Source organism: Mobula hypostoma, chromosome 2 (genome assembly GCF_963921235.1).
Source record: "Mobula hypostoma chromosome 2, sMobHyp1.1, whole genome shotgun sequence".
Lineage (NCBI taxonomy): Eukaryota > Metazoa > Chordata > Chondrichthyes > Myliobatiformes > Myliobatidae > Mobula > Mobula hypostoma.
Genome location: NC_086098.1, coordinates 90845180 through 90860561, shown reverse-complemented (window position 1 = coordinate 90860561; position 15382 = coordinate 90845180). Strand labels below are relative to the sequence as shown.

At 41.7% G+C, this 15382-nt stretch overlaps 1 protein-coding gene across 1 annotated transcript in view; it reads left to right on the top strand.

Moving 5' to 3' along the window:
- LOC134342305 (protein eyes shut homolog) overlaps positions 1-15382 on the top strand; it is a 142751-nt gene that overhangs the window by 80604 nt on the left and 46765 nt on the right. The window contains exon 2 of the mRNA XM_063040267.1: positions 3683-3855. Within this exon, the coding sequence (XP_062896337.1) occupies positions 3768-3855 (88 nt within the window). The 5' untranslated portion in view covers positions 3683-3767. The remainder of the gene's footprint in view (positions 1-3682; positions 3856-15382) is intronic.

Sequence of the window (15382 nt, the reverse complement as noted above, 5' to 3'; positions counted from 1 at the left end):
TTTTCAATCATTTATCCAATTCTCTTTTCAAAAGTTGCTATTGAAACTTCTGGCACTGTCCTTTCAGCTAGTGTGTTCCAGATCACAAAACATTTCTCCTCATCTCCCTTCTGGTTTCTTCACCAATTATTTCAAGCTTGCGACCTCTGGCTCCTATCCCTCCTGCTGACGGAAACAGTTTTTCCCCATTTATTCTTTCACTTAAAATGCAAAACATATTGCCTGAAAACACCAACTCTATAATTAACTCAACCTCTCTCTCTTGGGTTGTAGAGAACAGGTAACCTTTTGACTTAATTTTCAAGCAGTAGATCCAAATTGATTTAATGTTTTACAAGCCCAACACCACACAGCACTACACTGATTAATTAATTGTTTCGTTGCAAGATATAATTGACGAGAATTTAAAAAGATGATTAAACTGTTCTGTGTTGTACTTGGGATTACAGCAAACATGAACAATTAAAGAGTGCAATTTATCCTCTCCTTGCCTTTCAGATTTCAGATTTCTTTATCACATGTACATTGAAACCTGTAGTGAAATGGCCATATATGTTAACAACGAACACACTTAACACACTCCTATGGAGGCCGAGACTTCATATATATTTAAGGCAGAGGTTGATGGATTCTTGATTGGTCGCGGCATGAAGGGATACAGGGAGAAGGCACAAGATTCGGGCTGAGAGGAAAATTGGATCAGCCATGAGGAAATGGCAGAGCAGACTCGATGGGCCAAATGGCCTAATTCTGCTGCTATATCTTCTGGTTTTATGGTCTTAAGGATGTGCTTGGGGGAAGCCCGCGAGGAGTGCCACACATTTCTGCGCCAGCATACAGTAGAATGTCTACAATGTTCTGCAGAGCAACATAAGCAACAACAACAACAAAACAGAACAAGGCAGCCACAGAAAAACAAGCCCCTTTCTCATCCCTAACCACCTACCCATCCATTTACATGCGCACACACCCAGGCCTCCGGGCCTCCAGTCCTTGGCCCCGGATTCTCAAACTCGGTGACACTGGGTCTCCAAATTCAGACTTGGTCCCAGGATTCTTCCCTGCAGGCCATTGAAAGGTCCAACCCAGGACAGATTGTCCAGAACATCCTGGGGAATGTGAGCAAGTTTGTACTCCAACCCTGGATACCACGTAGAGTCCAAGGGGGAGTCTACTAAATGATCTTGCGGTTGGGATCAGTTGGAATATTTCCACTGCTCTATTGGATGTGCAGGCATTGACGTCTTTAAACATTTTAGATTTAACTGAGGAAAAACCAATGGTTCCCCAGGCAACCACAGGTAGTTGTAAACAGGAATAGGTCCATTGTTTTTCTGCGTTAGTATGATTTTGTCGTTAAGAATGTCATTGGTGGCATCAATGAAAGACTGGTCTCAGACATGTAAAAAGAACTTTATCTCCTTATGCCGTTGATCCCTATTAATCTGGGCATTTTTCCCTCCATTTTTTTGTTGTCATGCCTGATTTAACCTTAACTTCTGGCTCTTTCTCCACCATTTGTGTGAAAGGCAATAGAGGGTAGACGTACAGAGGATGTGTCCAATAGTGGGGGAGTCTAGGACCAGAGGGCACAGAAAATAAGGACGTCCCTTTCACCACAGGGTGGTGAATCTATGGAATTCATTGCCGTAGACAGTTGTGGAAGCTGTTGGGTATATTTAGAAACATAGAAACATAGAAAATAGGTGCAGGAGTAGGCCATTCGGCCCTTTGAGCCTGCACCGCCATTTATTATGATCATGGCTGATCATCCAACTCAGAACCCTGCACCAGCCTTCCCTCCATACCCCCTGATCCCCGTAAAGTGGATACTGATAGGTTCTTGATGAGTATGGGTGTCAAAGTTTATGGAGAGAAGACAGGAGAATGGGGATGAAATGGAAAATAAGTCAGCCATGATTAAGTGGTAGGACAGACTTGATAGGCAGAATGGCCTAATTTTGCCCCAATGTCTTATGGTTAAATCTGTCTGTCTCTCTGGTTAACAAGATCCTTGTAGTACAGCCATTCACTATATCTACAGTTATATTATTTCTCTGATTGCACCAAAAGCTGTAGCAAATTTTATAGGTGTATCATGCCGAGCATTCTGATTGGTTGTATCACCACCTAGTGGGAAGGATCCAATGCAGAAAATTGGAAAAAGCCACAAAGAGTCGTACACTCAGCCAGTTCCATCATGGGTACTCACCTCCACACCATCGAGGACATCTTCAATAGGCAATGCCACAAGAATGCCTCATGAAGTTTGTTGTGTTGTTTTGCGGTGGTAGCAGCACATAATAAACTACGGCAAGAAGGCAGCATCCATCATTAAGGACTTTCACCATCTCTCTTCCTATTGCAGACATCAAAACGGAGGTACAGGAGACTGAAGACACACTTCAGGAACAACTTCTTCAGAATGGACCATGAACCAAAGAACACTTTACTTTTTGCTCTCTTTTTGCACTACTCTTTAATATATTTATTGTTTACAGTAGTTTATTATGTGCTGCTACCGCTGCAGAACAACACAACAAACTTCACGAGTTATGTCAGTGATAATAAACCTGATTCTGACTCTGATCTGAGCTAGCACTAAGTCTGAGCATGACATAATTTTGAGCCAAAAGCCTGGGGTATAAATTTAATGGCGCCTTTCTCCAGAAAGATTTGAAGCCATTGATATCCTTAAGTTATGGTGACAGAACTAGAAAAGGAATCCATAATATTGTCAAGCTTCAAGTAAGTCCATAGACAAAAACCAAAAATTACTGGCAGTAACAACACATAAGAAGTACACTTCCCTCACCTCCGTTCAGGGCCTCAAACAGTCCTTGCAGGTGAGGCAACACAGCACCTGTGAATCTGTTGGGATTATGTACTGTATCTGGTGTTCCTGATGTGGCCTCCTCTACATTGGTGAGACCCGACATAAGTTGGGCAACAGTTTTGTCCAGCGCTTCTGCTCCATCTGCAAATAGTGAAATTTCCCAGTGGCCAACCATTTTAATTCCTATCCCCGTTCCCATTCTGACATGTCAGTCCCTATTCTGCCACGACGAGGCTACGATAAGGATGGAGGAGCAACTCCTCATAATCCACCGTGGTAGCAGCTAACCTGATGGCATAAACATCAATTTCTCCTGGTAATTTTTCCCCTCACCTCCCCTCTTCTTCTAATTCCCACTTTTGCCTCTTACCTCTTCTCTTCCCCTGCCTATCACCTCCACCTGGTGCCCCTTCTCCTTCCCTTTCTCCCATGGTCCACTTTCCTCTCTTATCAGATTCTTTCTTCTCTAGTCCCTGGCAATTTCCGCCTATCACCTCCCAGCTTCTTCCTTCATCCTCAGTCCCTCACCCACTTAGCTTTACCTATCCTCTTAGCTTGTGATCCTCCCTCTCCCCCCACCTTTTTATTCTGGCATCATCTCCCTTCCTTTCCAATCCTCATGAGGGTCTAGGCATGAAATATTGACTGTTTATTCCTTTCCATAGATGCTGCCTGACCTGCTGAGTTCCATTAGCATTTTGTATGTGTTCAGCATTTTGATGAGTTCCTCGTGTATCTGCCGAATCTCTCGTGTCAAGAATATATATTCACTTTACTTTTCTTCTCAACAGGCACCTGTATTTTAAGCTTTTTCTGTCTTTCTAATAATTGCTTTCCTTCTCATAGTGATTCTGAAGGCTGGTTCTGTGAATGCCCTAAGCCCTACAGAGGAAAACTCTGTCAGGTCTCTGGATGCCAGGTGAGCCCGTGTATGAACGGTGCGAGCTGCGTACCAAAAGCCACTGGAGATCCCGTCTGTATTTGTCCCTATGGAAGAGCTGGAGTCCTCTGTGAGGAAGGTAATTACCAGCATCTTAAACAGAGAGGCAGTATAGAAAATTACCTCTGCTGATAGTGTATCTCTAATGAGAGCCTAATCAGTGTTGAAGTTATGTATGAAGCCTTTGAGAGGGCAGAGTTACCAGAATAATTTGTCTCTGGCATGTGTTCATTTCCGAGAATCGCAATTCAGAAAAGTTGTCAAAGATCCCTGTGGAACACCGTCAGTCATGGACCTCCAGGCACAATACACCCTATCTATGACCACACTGCCTTTTGTGGGCAAGCCAATTCTGAATTCATGCTGCCAAGTTTCTCTGGATCTCACGCCTCCTGCTCTTCTGAATAAACCTCCCTGGGGAGCCTTGTTGAACACCTTTCTTTAATCCATATACAACACATCCACAGCACTACCTTCATCAATTTGTTTTGCCACTTCAGTCAGACTCATGAGGCACAACCTGCCCCTCATAAAGACATGCTGACTAATCCTAATCAGACTATACTTCTCCAATTGCTTGTAAATCCTGTCTCTATTTTCTCCAGTAGTTTGCCCACCACTGATGTAGGTTTCTCAGGTCTGTAATTCCTAGGATTATCACTATTAGCTCTCTTGAAAAAGGAGTACGATATTCCACACTCCAATCTGCTGGTACTAACCCTGTAGCCAGCGAGGACACAAAGATCATTGCCAAGGGTGCAGCAGTCTCTTCCCTGGCCTCTTGTCGTAAGCAAGGTAGATCCAATCTGGTCCCGGGGACTGGTCTGTCCTAATCAATGCACAGAAATCTGAAGAAACTCAGCCAGACTATGGAGGGGAATAGACAGTTGATGCTTTGGGTCAAGACCCTTCATCAGGCTGGACAGGAAGGAAAGAAAAAAACAGAATGAGAAAGCGTGGAGAGGAGATGGGGTAAAATCTGGCAGATGATAATGTGAAACTGGGTGAGGGGGAAGGTAGGTGGGTGGGGAAAGGGGATGAAATGAGAAACTGGGAGGTGATAGGTGGAAAAGGTAAAGGGCTGAAGAAGAAGGAATCTATTGGGAGAGGAGAATGAACCATGGGAGAAAGGGAAGGAGGAGGGGCACCAGAGAGGGTTGATGGGTAAGTGAAGAAAAGGGAAGGGGTAGACAGTAGTCAGAATGGTGAATAGAAGAGAAAGAGGAAAGGAGAAAATTGTTAGAAGTTAGAAAATTGTTAGAATATCATTATATCAGGTTGGAGGCTACCCGGACAATGAATAAAAGAGCAATCCCCAACCTGAGAGTGGCCTTATCAAGGCAGCAGAGAAGACCATGTCAGAATGGGAATGAGAAGTAGAATTTAAATGGTGATTCAGGAAATCCCACCTGTTGTGGCAGACGGAGTGAAGGTGCTCAATAAAGGTGCTTGAAGGTGCTCCTCTCTTGTGTTTATCTATCCTAATATTTGTCAAATGTTCCAGCACATCCACTTTCTTAGTGTTGACATTCTATCATGTTTGCCTGTTCTATGTTGTCCTCACATTCATCAAGGTTACTCTCATTGTTGAATACTGAAGCAAAGTATTAATTAAGGACCCTACCTCCTCTGATTCCAGGCACATGGATTAATTAACAATCATTTTCTTGGTCTCTTCCTTCACTGAGTTCTTCACTGAAAGCTGCACAGTGCCTGTGAACTAGGTACTCTATGCGTGAGTAATTTTGGTGGATTAGTCCCCAATTCTGTAGAATAGATGTTGCCAAAACAAAATTATCTTCATGACTTTGAATACATTATTCTGGGAAACCATCTTCATGGTGTCAGTGTATGACCTAAGCCATTCAAATAACATGTCATCTAATAATCCTTCAATAACCACAATTGTGATCTATTTGTTTATTTGATCGAAGTTCAAAGTAAGATTTATTAATAGATACAGTACATACATGTCACCACATACAATCCTGAGATTCTTTTTCTTGTAGGCATACTCAACAAATCTATAGAATAGTAAGAGTAAACAGGATCAAAGAAAGAGCAAGAGCATAGAAAATAACCAACAGCTAAAATGAAACTATAAATAAATAGCAATAAATAACGAGAGCATGAAATAACAAAATAAAACAGTCCTTAAAGTGGCCTTAGGAACATCTCATTAGATGAATGTAGTTATCCCCTTTTGTTCAAGAGTCTAATGGTTGAGGGGTAGTAGCTACTCTTGAACCTGATGGTATAGGTCGTGAGGCACCTGTATCTTCTGCCTGATGGCAGCAGCAAGAAAAGTGCACGGCCTGGGCAGTAAGGACCTTTGATGATAGATGCTGCTTTCCTATGATAGCATTTCATGTAGATGTGTTCAATGGTTGGGAGGGCTGTACCCATTAAGTACTGGGCCTAATCCATTATCTTTTATAGGAGTTCCCACACCAGGCCGTAACGCAGCCAGTCAACAGACTTTCCACCACACATCTATAGGAGTTTGTCAAGGTTTTTGATGTCATGTCAAATCTCCCCAGACTCCAGAAGAAGTAGAAGCATTGTCGTGTTTTCTTTGTAGTTACATTTATATGATGGGTCTAGGACAAGTCCTCTGAGATACAGACACCCAGGAATTGAAAGTTACTGAGCCTCTCCACCTCTTATCCTCCAATGAGGATTGTCTCATGGACCTCTGGTTTCCCTCTCCTGAAGTCCACAATTAGTTCCTTGGTCTTGCTGATATTGAGTGAGGGGTTGTTGTTACGACACCACTCAGTCTCCCTCCTGTATGCTGTTTCATCACCACTTTTGATACGGCCCACAAGTGTGGTATCATCAGCAAACTTGAATATGGTGTTTGAGCTGTACTTAGCCACACAGTCACAGATGTAAAGCGAGTAAAGCAGGGGGCTAAGAACACAGCCTAGTGGAGTGTCTATGCTGATGGAGATTGTGGACAAGGATAAATTATGGGATAGCATTATTTATTTATTTAGAGGCACAGCAGAGTTACAGACCCTTCCAGCCCATGTTCCCATGCTGCCCATTTACCCCTATGTGATTAATTAACAGACAAACCCATACTTCTTTCGAGTGTCGGACCAGTGCACCCAGAGGGAGCAATAAGTGGCCACAGGGAGAACGTTCAAACTCCTTACAGACAGAGGTTGTAACTGAACCCTGATCGCTGGCAATGTAATTGTGTTACACACACTGTTACACTGCAGTCCGCCCCATGAATATAATTCTACCAACCTCTACTTTGAATGTTTCTCCGCTTTCACATCACTTTGAGCCTGACTACCACAGCAGACAGTGGACTTCCTCCCTTCTCTCGTCCTCACTATTGATGTCACAAAGTCACATCTCCTGACTTCCTCCTTCTGGGTTGTTGCCATGGTATTCTATCCTGTTTTCCTTCTGTCCTGTCTCACCCTGTCTCAGCTGTATTGGGCTTACATTAATTGGCCCATGCCTGCTGTGACATTCTCCAGCTTTAGAGCTGTTTCCACATTGTAATGCAATTCTCTCTCAATGCATCCAACTCACGTTGCAGTTGATTCAGTCTATTCAGCATATCTATAAATAACAAGAGTCTTATGGGTACTAAACTTTTTTTCCCGAAACTTGTGCAATATCATCTAAACTGACTCACTTCTCTTGTCCTTGCTCTTTCTTTCTTAAAGTCATGGTGTCATAGAGCATTATAACGCAGTAAAAGGCCCTTCAGTCCATCTAGTCTATGCTAAACTATTACTCTCTCTCATCCCATTGACCTGCATCAGGACCGCAGCTCTTCATACCCCTCCCATCCATAATGTACTTGTCCAAACTTCTATTAAATATTGATCTGGAACCTGCATCCGTCACTTCCGCGGGCAGTTTGTTCCACACTCACCACCCTCTGAGTGATGAAGTTTCCCCTCATGTTCCATTAAACATTTCACCTTTCACCCTTAACCCATGACCTCTAATTTTCATCTCACCCATCCTCAGTGGAAAAAAAACTTGCTTGATTTACCGTGTCTATATCATTTATGATTTTATATATCTCTATCAAATCTCTCCTCGTGCTATGTAGAGAATATCCCCTCATTCCAGGTGCTCCAGTTTCTTCATATACTTCTTCCTGCTGGCCATACCCCACAACCACTGGCTACATATTTCATAGACAAAGGATCTTAATCTCATTTTAACTGCTTCTTAAATGCAAGATCAGATCATTTGGTTTCACTGTGTCAGAGGTATCCCTTTTGTTTGATCCATCCCTCTCGCCTCAAACCTAGAATCTAGGATAGTACATCCTTTATGGAGTGTATTAACACTACCCTGAACTGTAGTGTCCGGATACAACTATGGATACCACACAATGCACGCCAATTCTTAAATGTATAATGTATATGTAATTAATTTCTTATAACTCAAGAACTCCAAACCAATTACTCAACATCCCCAGGAAAATGTCACTTAGCCTCATCTAATGATCTATATTCAAGAGTCAGATACAGTATATAGTTATACGGGAAGCCTTGGTTTCATATCCAATTAGCTTTAATGAGAAAATGCTCATAGCTAAAGGTCAGTTATCTATTCCAGAGCTCTGCTTATTCCTGCTTTTACTCGTTTGAAAGTCGTCAGATTGGATTTGAGGCTTTAGTTTTAAATATCTAAATGAAAGCTCTTAGGGTAATGAAGAATTTTGAATTTGCAAGTTTGGAATGTGCATAAAATATATTTTTATAAAGCTCTATCTTCCAAGCTGTGTGGAATAACAGTACGTAACAAAATGTGCAGTGGGTTTGATTTCTACTTTTTATTCATTGTCATCTTCTTCAGTGAAGAACAACATGATAGATGGGTTGAGGAAGAGGCCTTACATTGGCCTCGAAAACACTGAAGTGGGCTAGTTGGATGGACATGAGTAAGGCAATTCCATTTCAAGAGGGACCAGGACTAGAGAGGAGAAATATGAGATGGTCATTCGAGAATTCATGAAAGTTCCTTTTCCAGAAATAGGAAGGTCACTGAATGAGCTGCAACCTAGAGAGGCTGATGTCAGTAGCAGAGCTGAAATTAGAGGGAAGCATGTTAAGTATATGAGAAAGGCCGGGATAGAAGGGTATGCTGGGAGTTGAGAAGAGTAGGATGCTTATGTCATACTGTGGTGCAGCTAGCAGAGCTGCTGTGTCACAGCTCCAGAGATCCAGGTTCAATCCTTACCTTGGGTGCTGTCTATGCAGAGTGTGCTAGTTTTCTCCGTGCATGCATTTCCACCAGGTGCTATGGCTTCCTGCTACATCCCAAGGATTAATGGTGATAGGTTAATTGGCCACTATTAATTGTCTGTGCAGCCATGTGGTGGAATTGTGGGAGTACTGGGACAATAAAATAGATCAACATAGAAATAGTGTAAACATGGGTGCATGACGTTAGCACAGATCCAATGGGCCAAAATACTTGTTGCCATACCATATCCCTTGATCTTTCTATCTCTCTGTGGCATGAACACTGAACCAGATTGGCTGGGATGAAATATTCTGTTGTTTGTACTCTATGTCATTTTTAAAGGAAAGAAGGAATTTTTGATCTCGTCAATCACAAATACCAGATTAATGAGGAATTAATTTCCTGCTGTCTGTACTTTTAAATGAATTTAGCAGTTATTAGACACAGCATATGGACAAAAATCTGACCTCTCCTCCTCAGTGTTGGATATCTGATCTATTGCATTGGCATGAGCCCTTAGTGAGAGTGATTCATTTAAGAACATCCATCCTTGTGCATCAATTACATTGAGTTGTGCATTGCTCGCCAGAATTTATTAGTGTTTCTGCAGCAAGGACAAGATTATATTCAGACATGCAGTGTTAAACAGCAAATAGGTGTTCACACCACATAACTGTCAGGGTCATTTTCACCTACAGCAAGGGACGGTCAAAACGTCCATCCATGACACTTAAGGATGTCAGTAAAATTGAGAGAGTGTAAGAAGATTTTATGAGGATGTTAACAGGACCAGAGGGTTTGAGTACTAAGGAGAAAGTGAATAGGTTAGGATGTCTTTCCCTGGAGCATAGAATTCTGAGGGGTGAACTTATAGAGCTTTATGACAGCATGAGGGACATAACTAAGGCAATTAGACAAAGCTTTTTCCTCAGGTTAAGGGGGTCCAGATCGAGAGGGCATGTGCTTAAATTGTGACTGGAAAATTCTTTAAAGGGATTTTGGTTAATTGGAGACTGTAAATTGCTTCTCACGTGATTGGTAGAATGTGGAGGGGGTTGATAGGGATGTGGGGAAAATATAAATATAGACACAAAAGATGCTGGAAATCCAGAGCAACACCCACAAAATGCTGAAGGAACTCAACAGGTCAGGCAGTATTTATGGCGGGGAATAGGCAGTATTTATGGCAGTTTAACCATATAACAATTACAGCACGGAAACAGGCCATCTCGGCCCTTCTAATCCATACCAAACTCTTACTCTCACCTAGTCCCACCGACCTGCACTCAGCCCATAACCCTCCGTTCCTTTCCTGTCCATATAGCTACCAATTTTACTTTAAATGACAACATCGAACCTGCCTCTACCACTTCTGCTGGAAGCTCGTTCCACACAGCTACCACTCTCTGAGTAAAGAAGTTCCCCCTCATGTTACCCCTAAACTTTCGCCCTTTAACTCTCAACTCATGTCCTCTTGTTTGAATCTACCCCACCCTCAATGAAAAAAGCCTATCCATGTCAACTCTATCTATCCCCGTCATAATTTTAAATATCTCTATCAAGTCCCCCCTCAACGTTCTACGCTGTAAAGAATAAAGACACAACTTGTTCAACCTTTCTCTGTAACTTAGGAGATGAAACCCAGGTAACATTCTAGTAAATCTTCTCTGTACTCTCTCAAATTCATTAACATCTTTCCTATAATTCGGTGACCAGAACGGTACACAATACTCCAACACATTACATGTACGCATTGCATCCCAACTCCTATACTCAATGCTCTGATTTTTAAAGGCCAGCATACCAAAAGCTTTCTTCACCACCCTATCCACATGAGATTCCACCTTCAGGGAACTATGCACCATTATTCCTAGATCCCTGTGTTCTACTGCATGCTTCAATGCCCAGCCATTTACCATGTATGTCCTATTTTGATTAGTCCTACCAAAATGTAGCACCTCACATTTATCAGCGTTAAACTCCATCTGCCATCTTTCAGCCCACTCTTCTAACTGGCCTAAATCTCTCTGCAAATTTTGAAAACCTACTTCATTATCCACAACTCCACCTATCTTAGTATCATCTGCATACTTACTAATCCAATTTACCACCCCATCATTCAGATCATTAATATATATGACAAACAACATTGGATCCAGCACAGATCCCTGAGGCACACCGCTGGTCACCGACCTCCAATCTGACAGTTATCCACCACTACTCTCTGGCGTCTCCCATCCAACCACTGCTGAATCCATTTTACTACTTCAATATTAATACCTAACGATTGAACCTTCCTAACTAACCTTCCGTGTGGAACCTTGTCAAAGGCCTTACTGAAGACCATATAGACAACATCCACTGCTTTAACCTCGTCAACTTTCCTAGTAACCTCTTCAAAAAGTTCAATAAGATTTGTCAAACATGACCTTCCACGCACAAATCCATGCTGACTTTTCCTAATCAGACCCTGTCTATCCAGATAATTATATATACCATCTCTAAGAATACTTTCCATCAATTTACCCACCACTGACATCAAACTCATAGGCTGATTATTGCTAGGTTTACTCTTAGAATCCTTTTTAAACAATGAAACAACATGAGCAATATGCCAATCCTCCGGCACCATTCCCGTTTCTAATGACATTTGAAATATTTCTGTCAGAGCCCCTGCTATTTCCACACTAACTTCCCTCAAGGTCCTAGGGAATATCCTGTCAGGATCTGGAAACTTATCCACTTCTATATTCCTTAAAAGTGCCAGTACTTCCTCTTCTTTAATCATCATAGTTTCCATAACTACTCTACTTGTTTCCCTTACCTTACACAGTTCAATATCCTTCTCCTTAGTGAATACGGAAGAAAAGAAATTGTTCAAAATCTCCCCCATCTCATTTGGCTCCGCACATAGCCATCCACTCTGATTCTCTAAGGGACCAATTTTATCCCTCAATATCCTTTTGCTATTAATATAACTGTAGAAACCCTTTGGATTTATTTTCACCTTACTTGCCAAAGGAACCTCATATCTTCTTTTAGCTTTTCTAATTTTTTTCTTAAGATTCTTTTTACATTCTTTATATTCCTCGAGCACATCATTTACTCCAAGCTGCCCATATTTATTGTAGATCTCTCTCTCTTTCCAAACCAAGTTTCCAAAATCCCTTGAAAACCATGGCTCGCTCAAACTTTTAACCTTTCCTTTCAGCCTAACAGGAACATATAGATTCTGTACCCTCAAAATTTCACCTTTAAATGACCTCCATTTCTCTATTACATCCTTCCCATAAAACAAATTGTCCCAATCCACTCCTTCTAAATCCTTTCGCATCTCCTCAAAGTTAGCCTTTCTCCAGTCAAAAATCTCAACCCTGGGTCCAGTCCTATCCTTCTCCATAATTATATTGAAACTAATGGCATTGTGATCACTGGACCCAACACATACCTCCATCACCTGACCCTATCTCATTCCCTAACAGGAGATCCAACACTGCCCCTTCTCTAGTTGGTACCTCTATGTATTGCTTCAAAAAACTATCTTGCACACATTTACAAACTCCAAACCATCCAGCCCTTTTACAGAATGGGTTTCCCAGTCTATGTGTGGAAAATTAAAATCTCCCACAATCACAAACTTGTGTTGAGGCTGAGACCCTTCATCAGTGTCTTTTCCTTTCTGAGATGACCCACTAACGTTCAACTTGAGGAAATGTCCATTAAAGGCAATGATGGCAGTTACTGGGATCCAACCATTACTATATTACATCAAAAGATAAAGCTCTTCAGACTCCTGCTGGTCTTGATCCCTCCTACAACCAGAGAGGAAATGGCCAGAGGGAGGGCTAAAGACCACCCACACCCAAGGTGATGAGGCAAGGCCTGATAATAGGGATAAGTCCCATTCTGCAACCAGCAACCAAAAAAAGACAAGGAAAGAAATTAGTATCTCTCCTTAACCCAGTAAGGTAGAAGAGTCCAGGAAAGTAATGTAATTCTTCAAACTGTTAGGATGCATTCATTTATTATTTTTAATTAGGAAATAATTAACTATGATGTACTGAGGCAGAAATTACTCATTAAGTGATTCATTGTTTCACTTAAGTCTTAATCTGAATTCTAATTTTTGTTATTGATCTGTGGTGGAAATCTCACATGTAAGTGGAGGATTTTGTCACTGTTGCTGCCAGGATTGAATAAGATTGATCTTTCCCAAAAACATCAGACAATGGTTTGTAAAGTGTATAGTCCACAAACGTGCCATTCAGACACTACGTGCAAGCCTTCTCCTCACCCTGTAGATGACATTATGGTTTTCTATCTATCTTCAAAGTTGGATAAGACCATCCACAGCATGTTCACAAGTGAATTTTACCTGAACATTAAATACATGAGGCGTGTGCTTATCCCCTTCATTTACTTGCTTTGTTCCTCTGATTGTGTAGCTAAGAGCAGCTCCCAGGCTGTATTTACCGTAGCCACCATGGTGAGTGTGGCACTATTACAGCCTGGGACATTCCGGAGCTGAGAGTTCAATTCCAGTGCCATTATGTAAGGAGTTCCCATATGGCCTCCCTGTGGAACGTGTGGGTTTTCCCCAGGTGATCTGATTTCCACCCACAGTCGTCGTAAATTGTCCCATGATTACATTAGGGTTAATCAGTGTAGCTCAAAGGGCCAGAAGGGCTGACGCCGTGATATATCACTAAATAAATAAATAAATTTAAGTTTGCTGATGACACTGCTATTGTTAGCCAAATCAAAGGTGACCATCCTCTCTCCTCACTACTACCATCAAGCAGAAGGTACAAGAGCCTGAGGTCTCTCACCACCAGGCTCTGAAACAGTTAGTGTCCAACAACCACCAAGCATCTGAACCAGCGTGGATAACTTCACTCACCACAATTCAACGCAACTCAACATACAGACTCACCTTCAAGAGCGTTTTACAACTCATGTTCTCATATTTTCTAATCTGCAATTTGTCTTCTTTTGCATGATACTTACGAGGGGTGATAGATAAGTTTGTGGCCTAAGGTAGAAGGAGTCAATTTTAGAAACACAGCACGTTTGTTTTTCAACATAGTCCCCTCCTACATGTACACAGTTAGTCCAGCGGTCGTGGAACATACAGATCCCTTCTTTGTAGAAGTGGTCCACAGCTGGGGTGATTGATAAGTTCATGGCCTAAGGTGGAAGGAGATGAGTTATACAGCTCTTGTTACATGCAAAAGGTTTGAAGTTAATAACTCATCTTGTTCTACCTTAGGCCACGAACTTATCAATCACCCCTGCTGTGGACCACTTCTACAAAGAAGTGATCCGTATGCTCCACGACCGCTGGACTAAGTGTGTACAAGTAGGAAAAATAAACGTGCTAGGTTTCTAAAATTGATTCCTTCTACCTTAGGCCACAAACTTATCAATCACCCCTGGTATGTGTCAGTCTTTATTTATGTATAGTTTTTCATAAATTCCATTGTGTTTCTTTTGTAGAAAATGAATCTCAAGGTTGGATATGGGAGTATATATTTTGATATACTTTGATAATAAATTTTATTTTGACATTGACTTGAAAGTATGGTTACATAAATTAACAACGAAGTGTTGTTCAGTGACTTAGGCATTTTAAGGATGAGTTTACAGAACGCAGAAGTTTTTGGTTACATAAATCACCAGCGGATACATGGTATGGGGTGAGAGCAGCTGGTCTGGGACAAAGGGGAGAACTTGGAGGCCTTTCTCCCAAAGCTCTCCACCACACAGGAATATCTGTCTGTATCTGTTGTTAAACTGATGGTGCTTTGATCAGATAGCTTTTGATGGAAGAGCCAGATGGACATCAGTTTTCATCTGAAGGTTCTAATGTTGTAGATACCATCAACACCATCTTTGGATTTGTTGGAGTACAATGACAAATGCCAAATCATTAAGGATCCCAACCAGACGGGACATGCCCTTTTCTCATTACTACCATCAGGGAGGAGGTACATGAAGCTTAAGACCCACTCTCAATGTTTTGGCAACAGCTTCTTTCTGTCCACCATCAGATTTCTGAATGGCCCATGAATCCATAAACACTATTTCACTATATTGCCCTCTTTTTGCACTTATTTATTTTTATATATTCTTATATTAACTAATTGTAATATTTTATGTATTGCACTGTACAGCTGGCCATCCCATTGAAGGGTTTTGACCCAAAATGTCAGCTGTTTATTCCTTTCCATTGATTCTGCCTGATTTGCTGAGCTCCTCCAGCACTTTATATGTGTTCCTCAAGATTAGTGTTGGGCACGTGGCCAAGGGTTAAGGCATTCATCTTGTGACCTGAAGGTCGCTAGTTTGAGCCTCAGCTGTGGCAGTGTGTTTGTGTC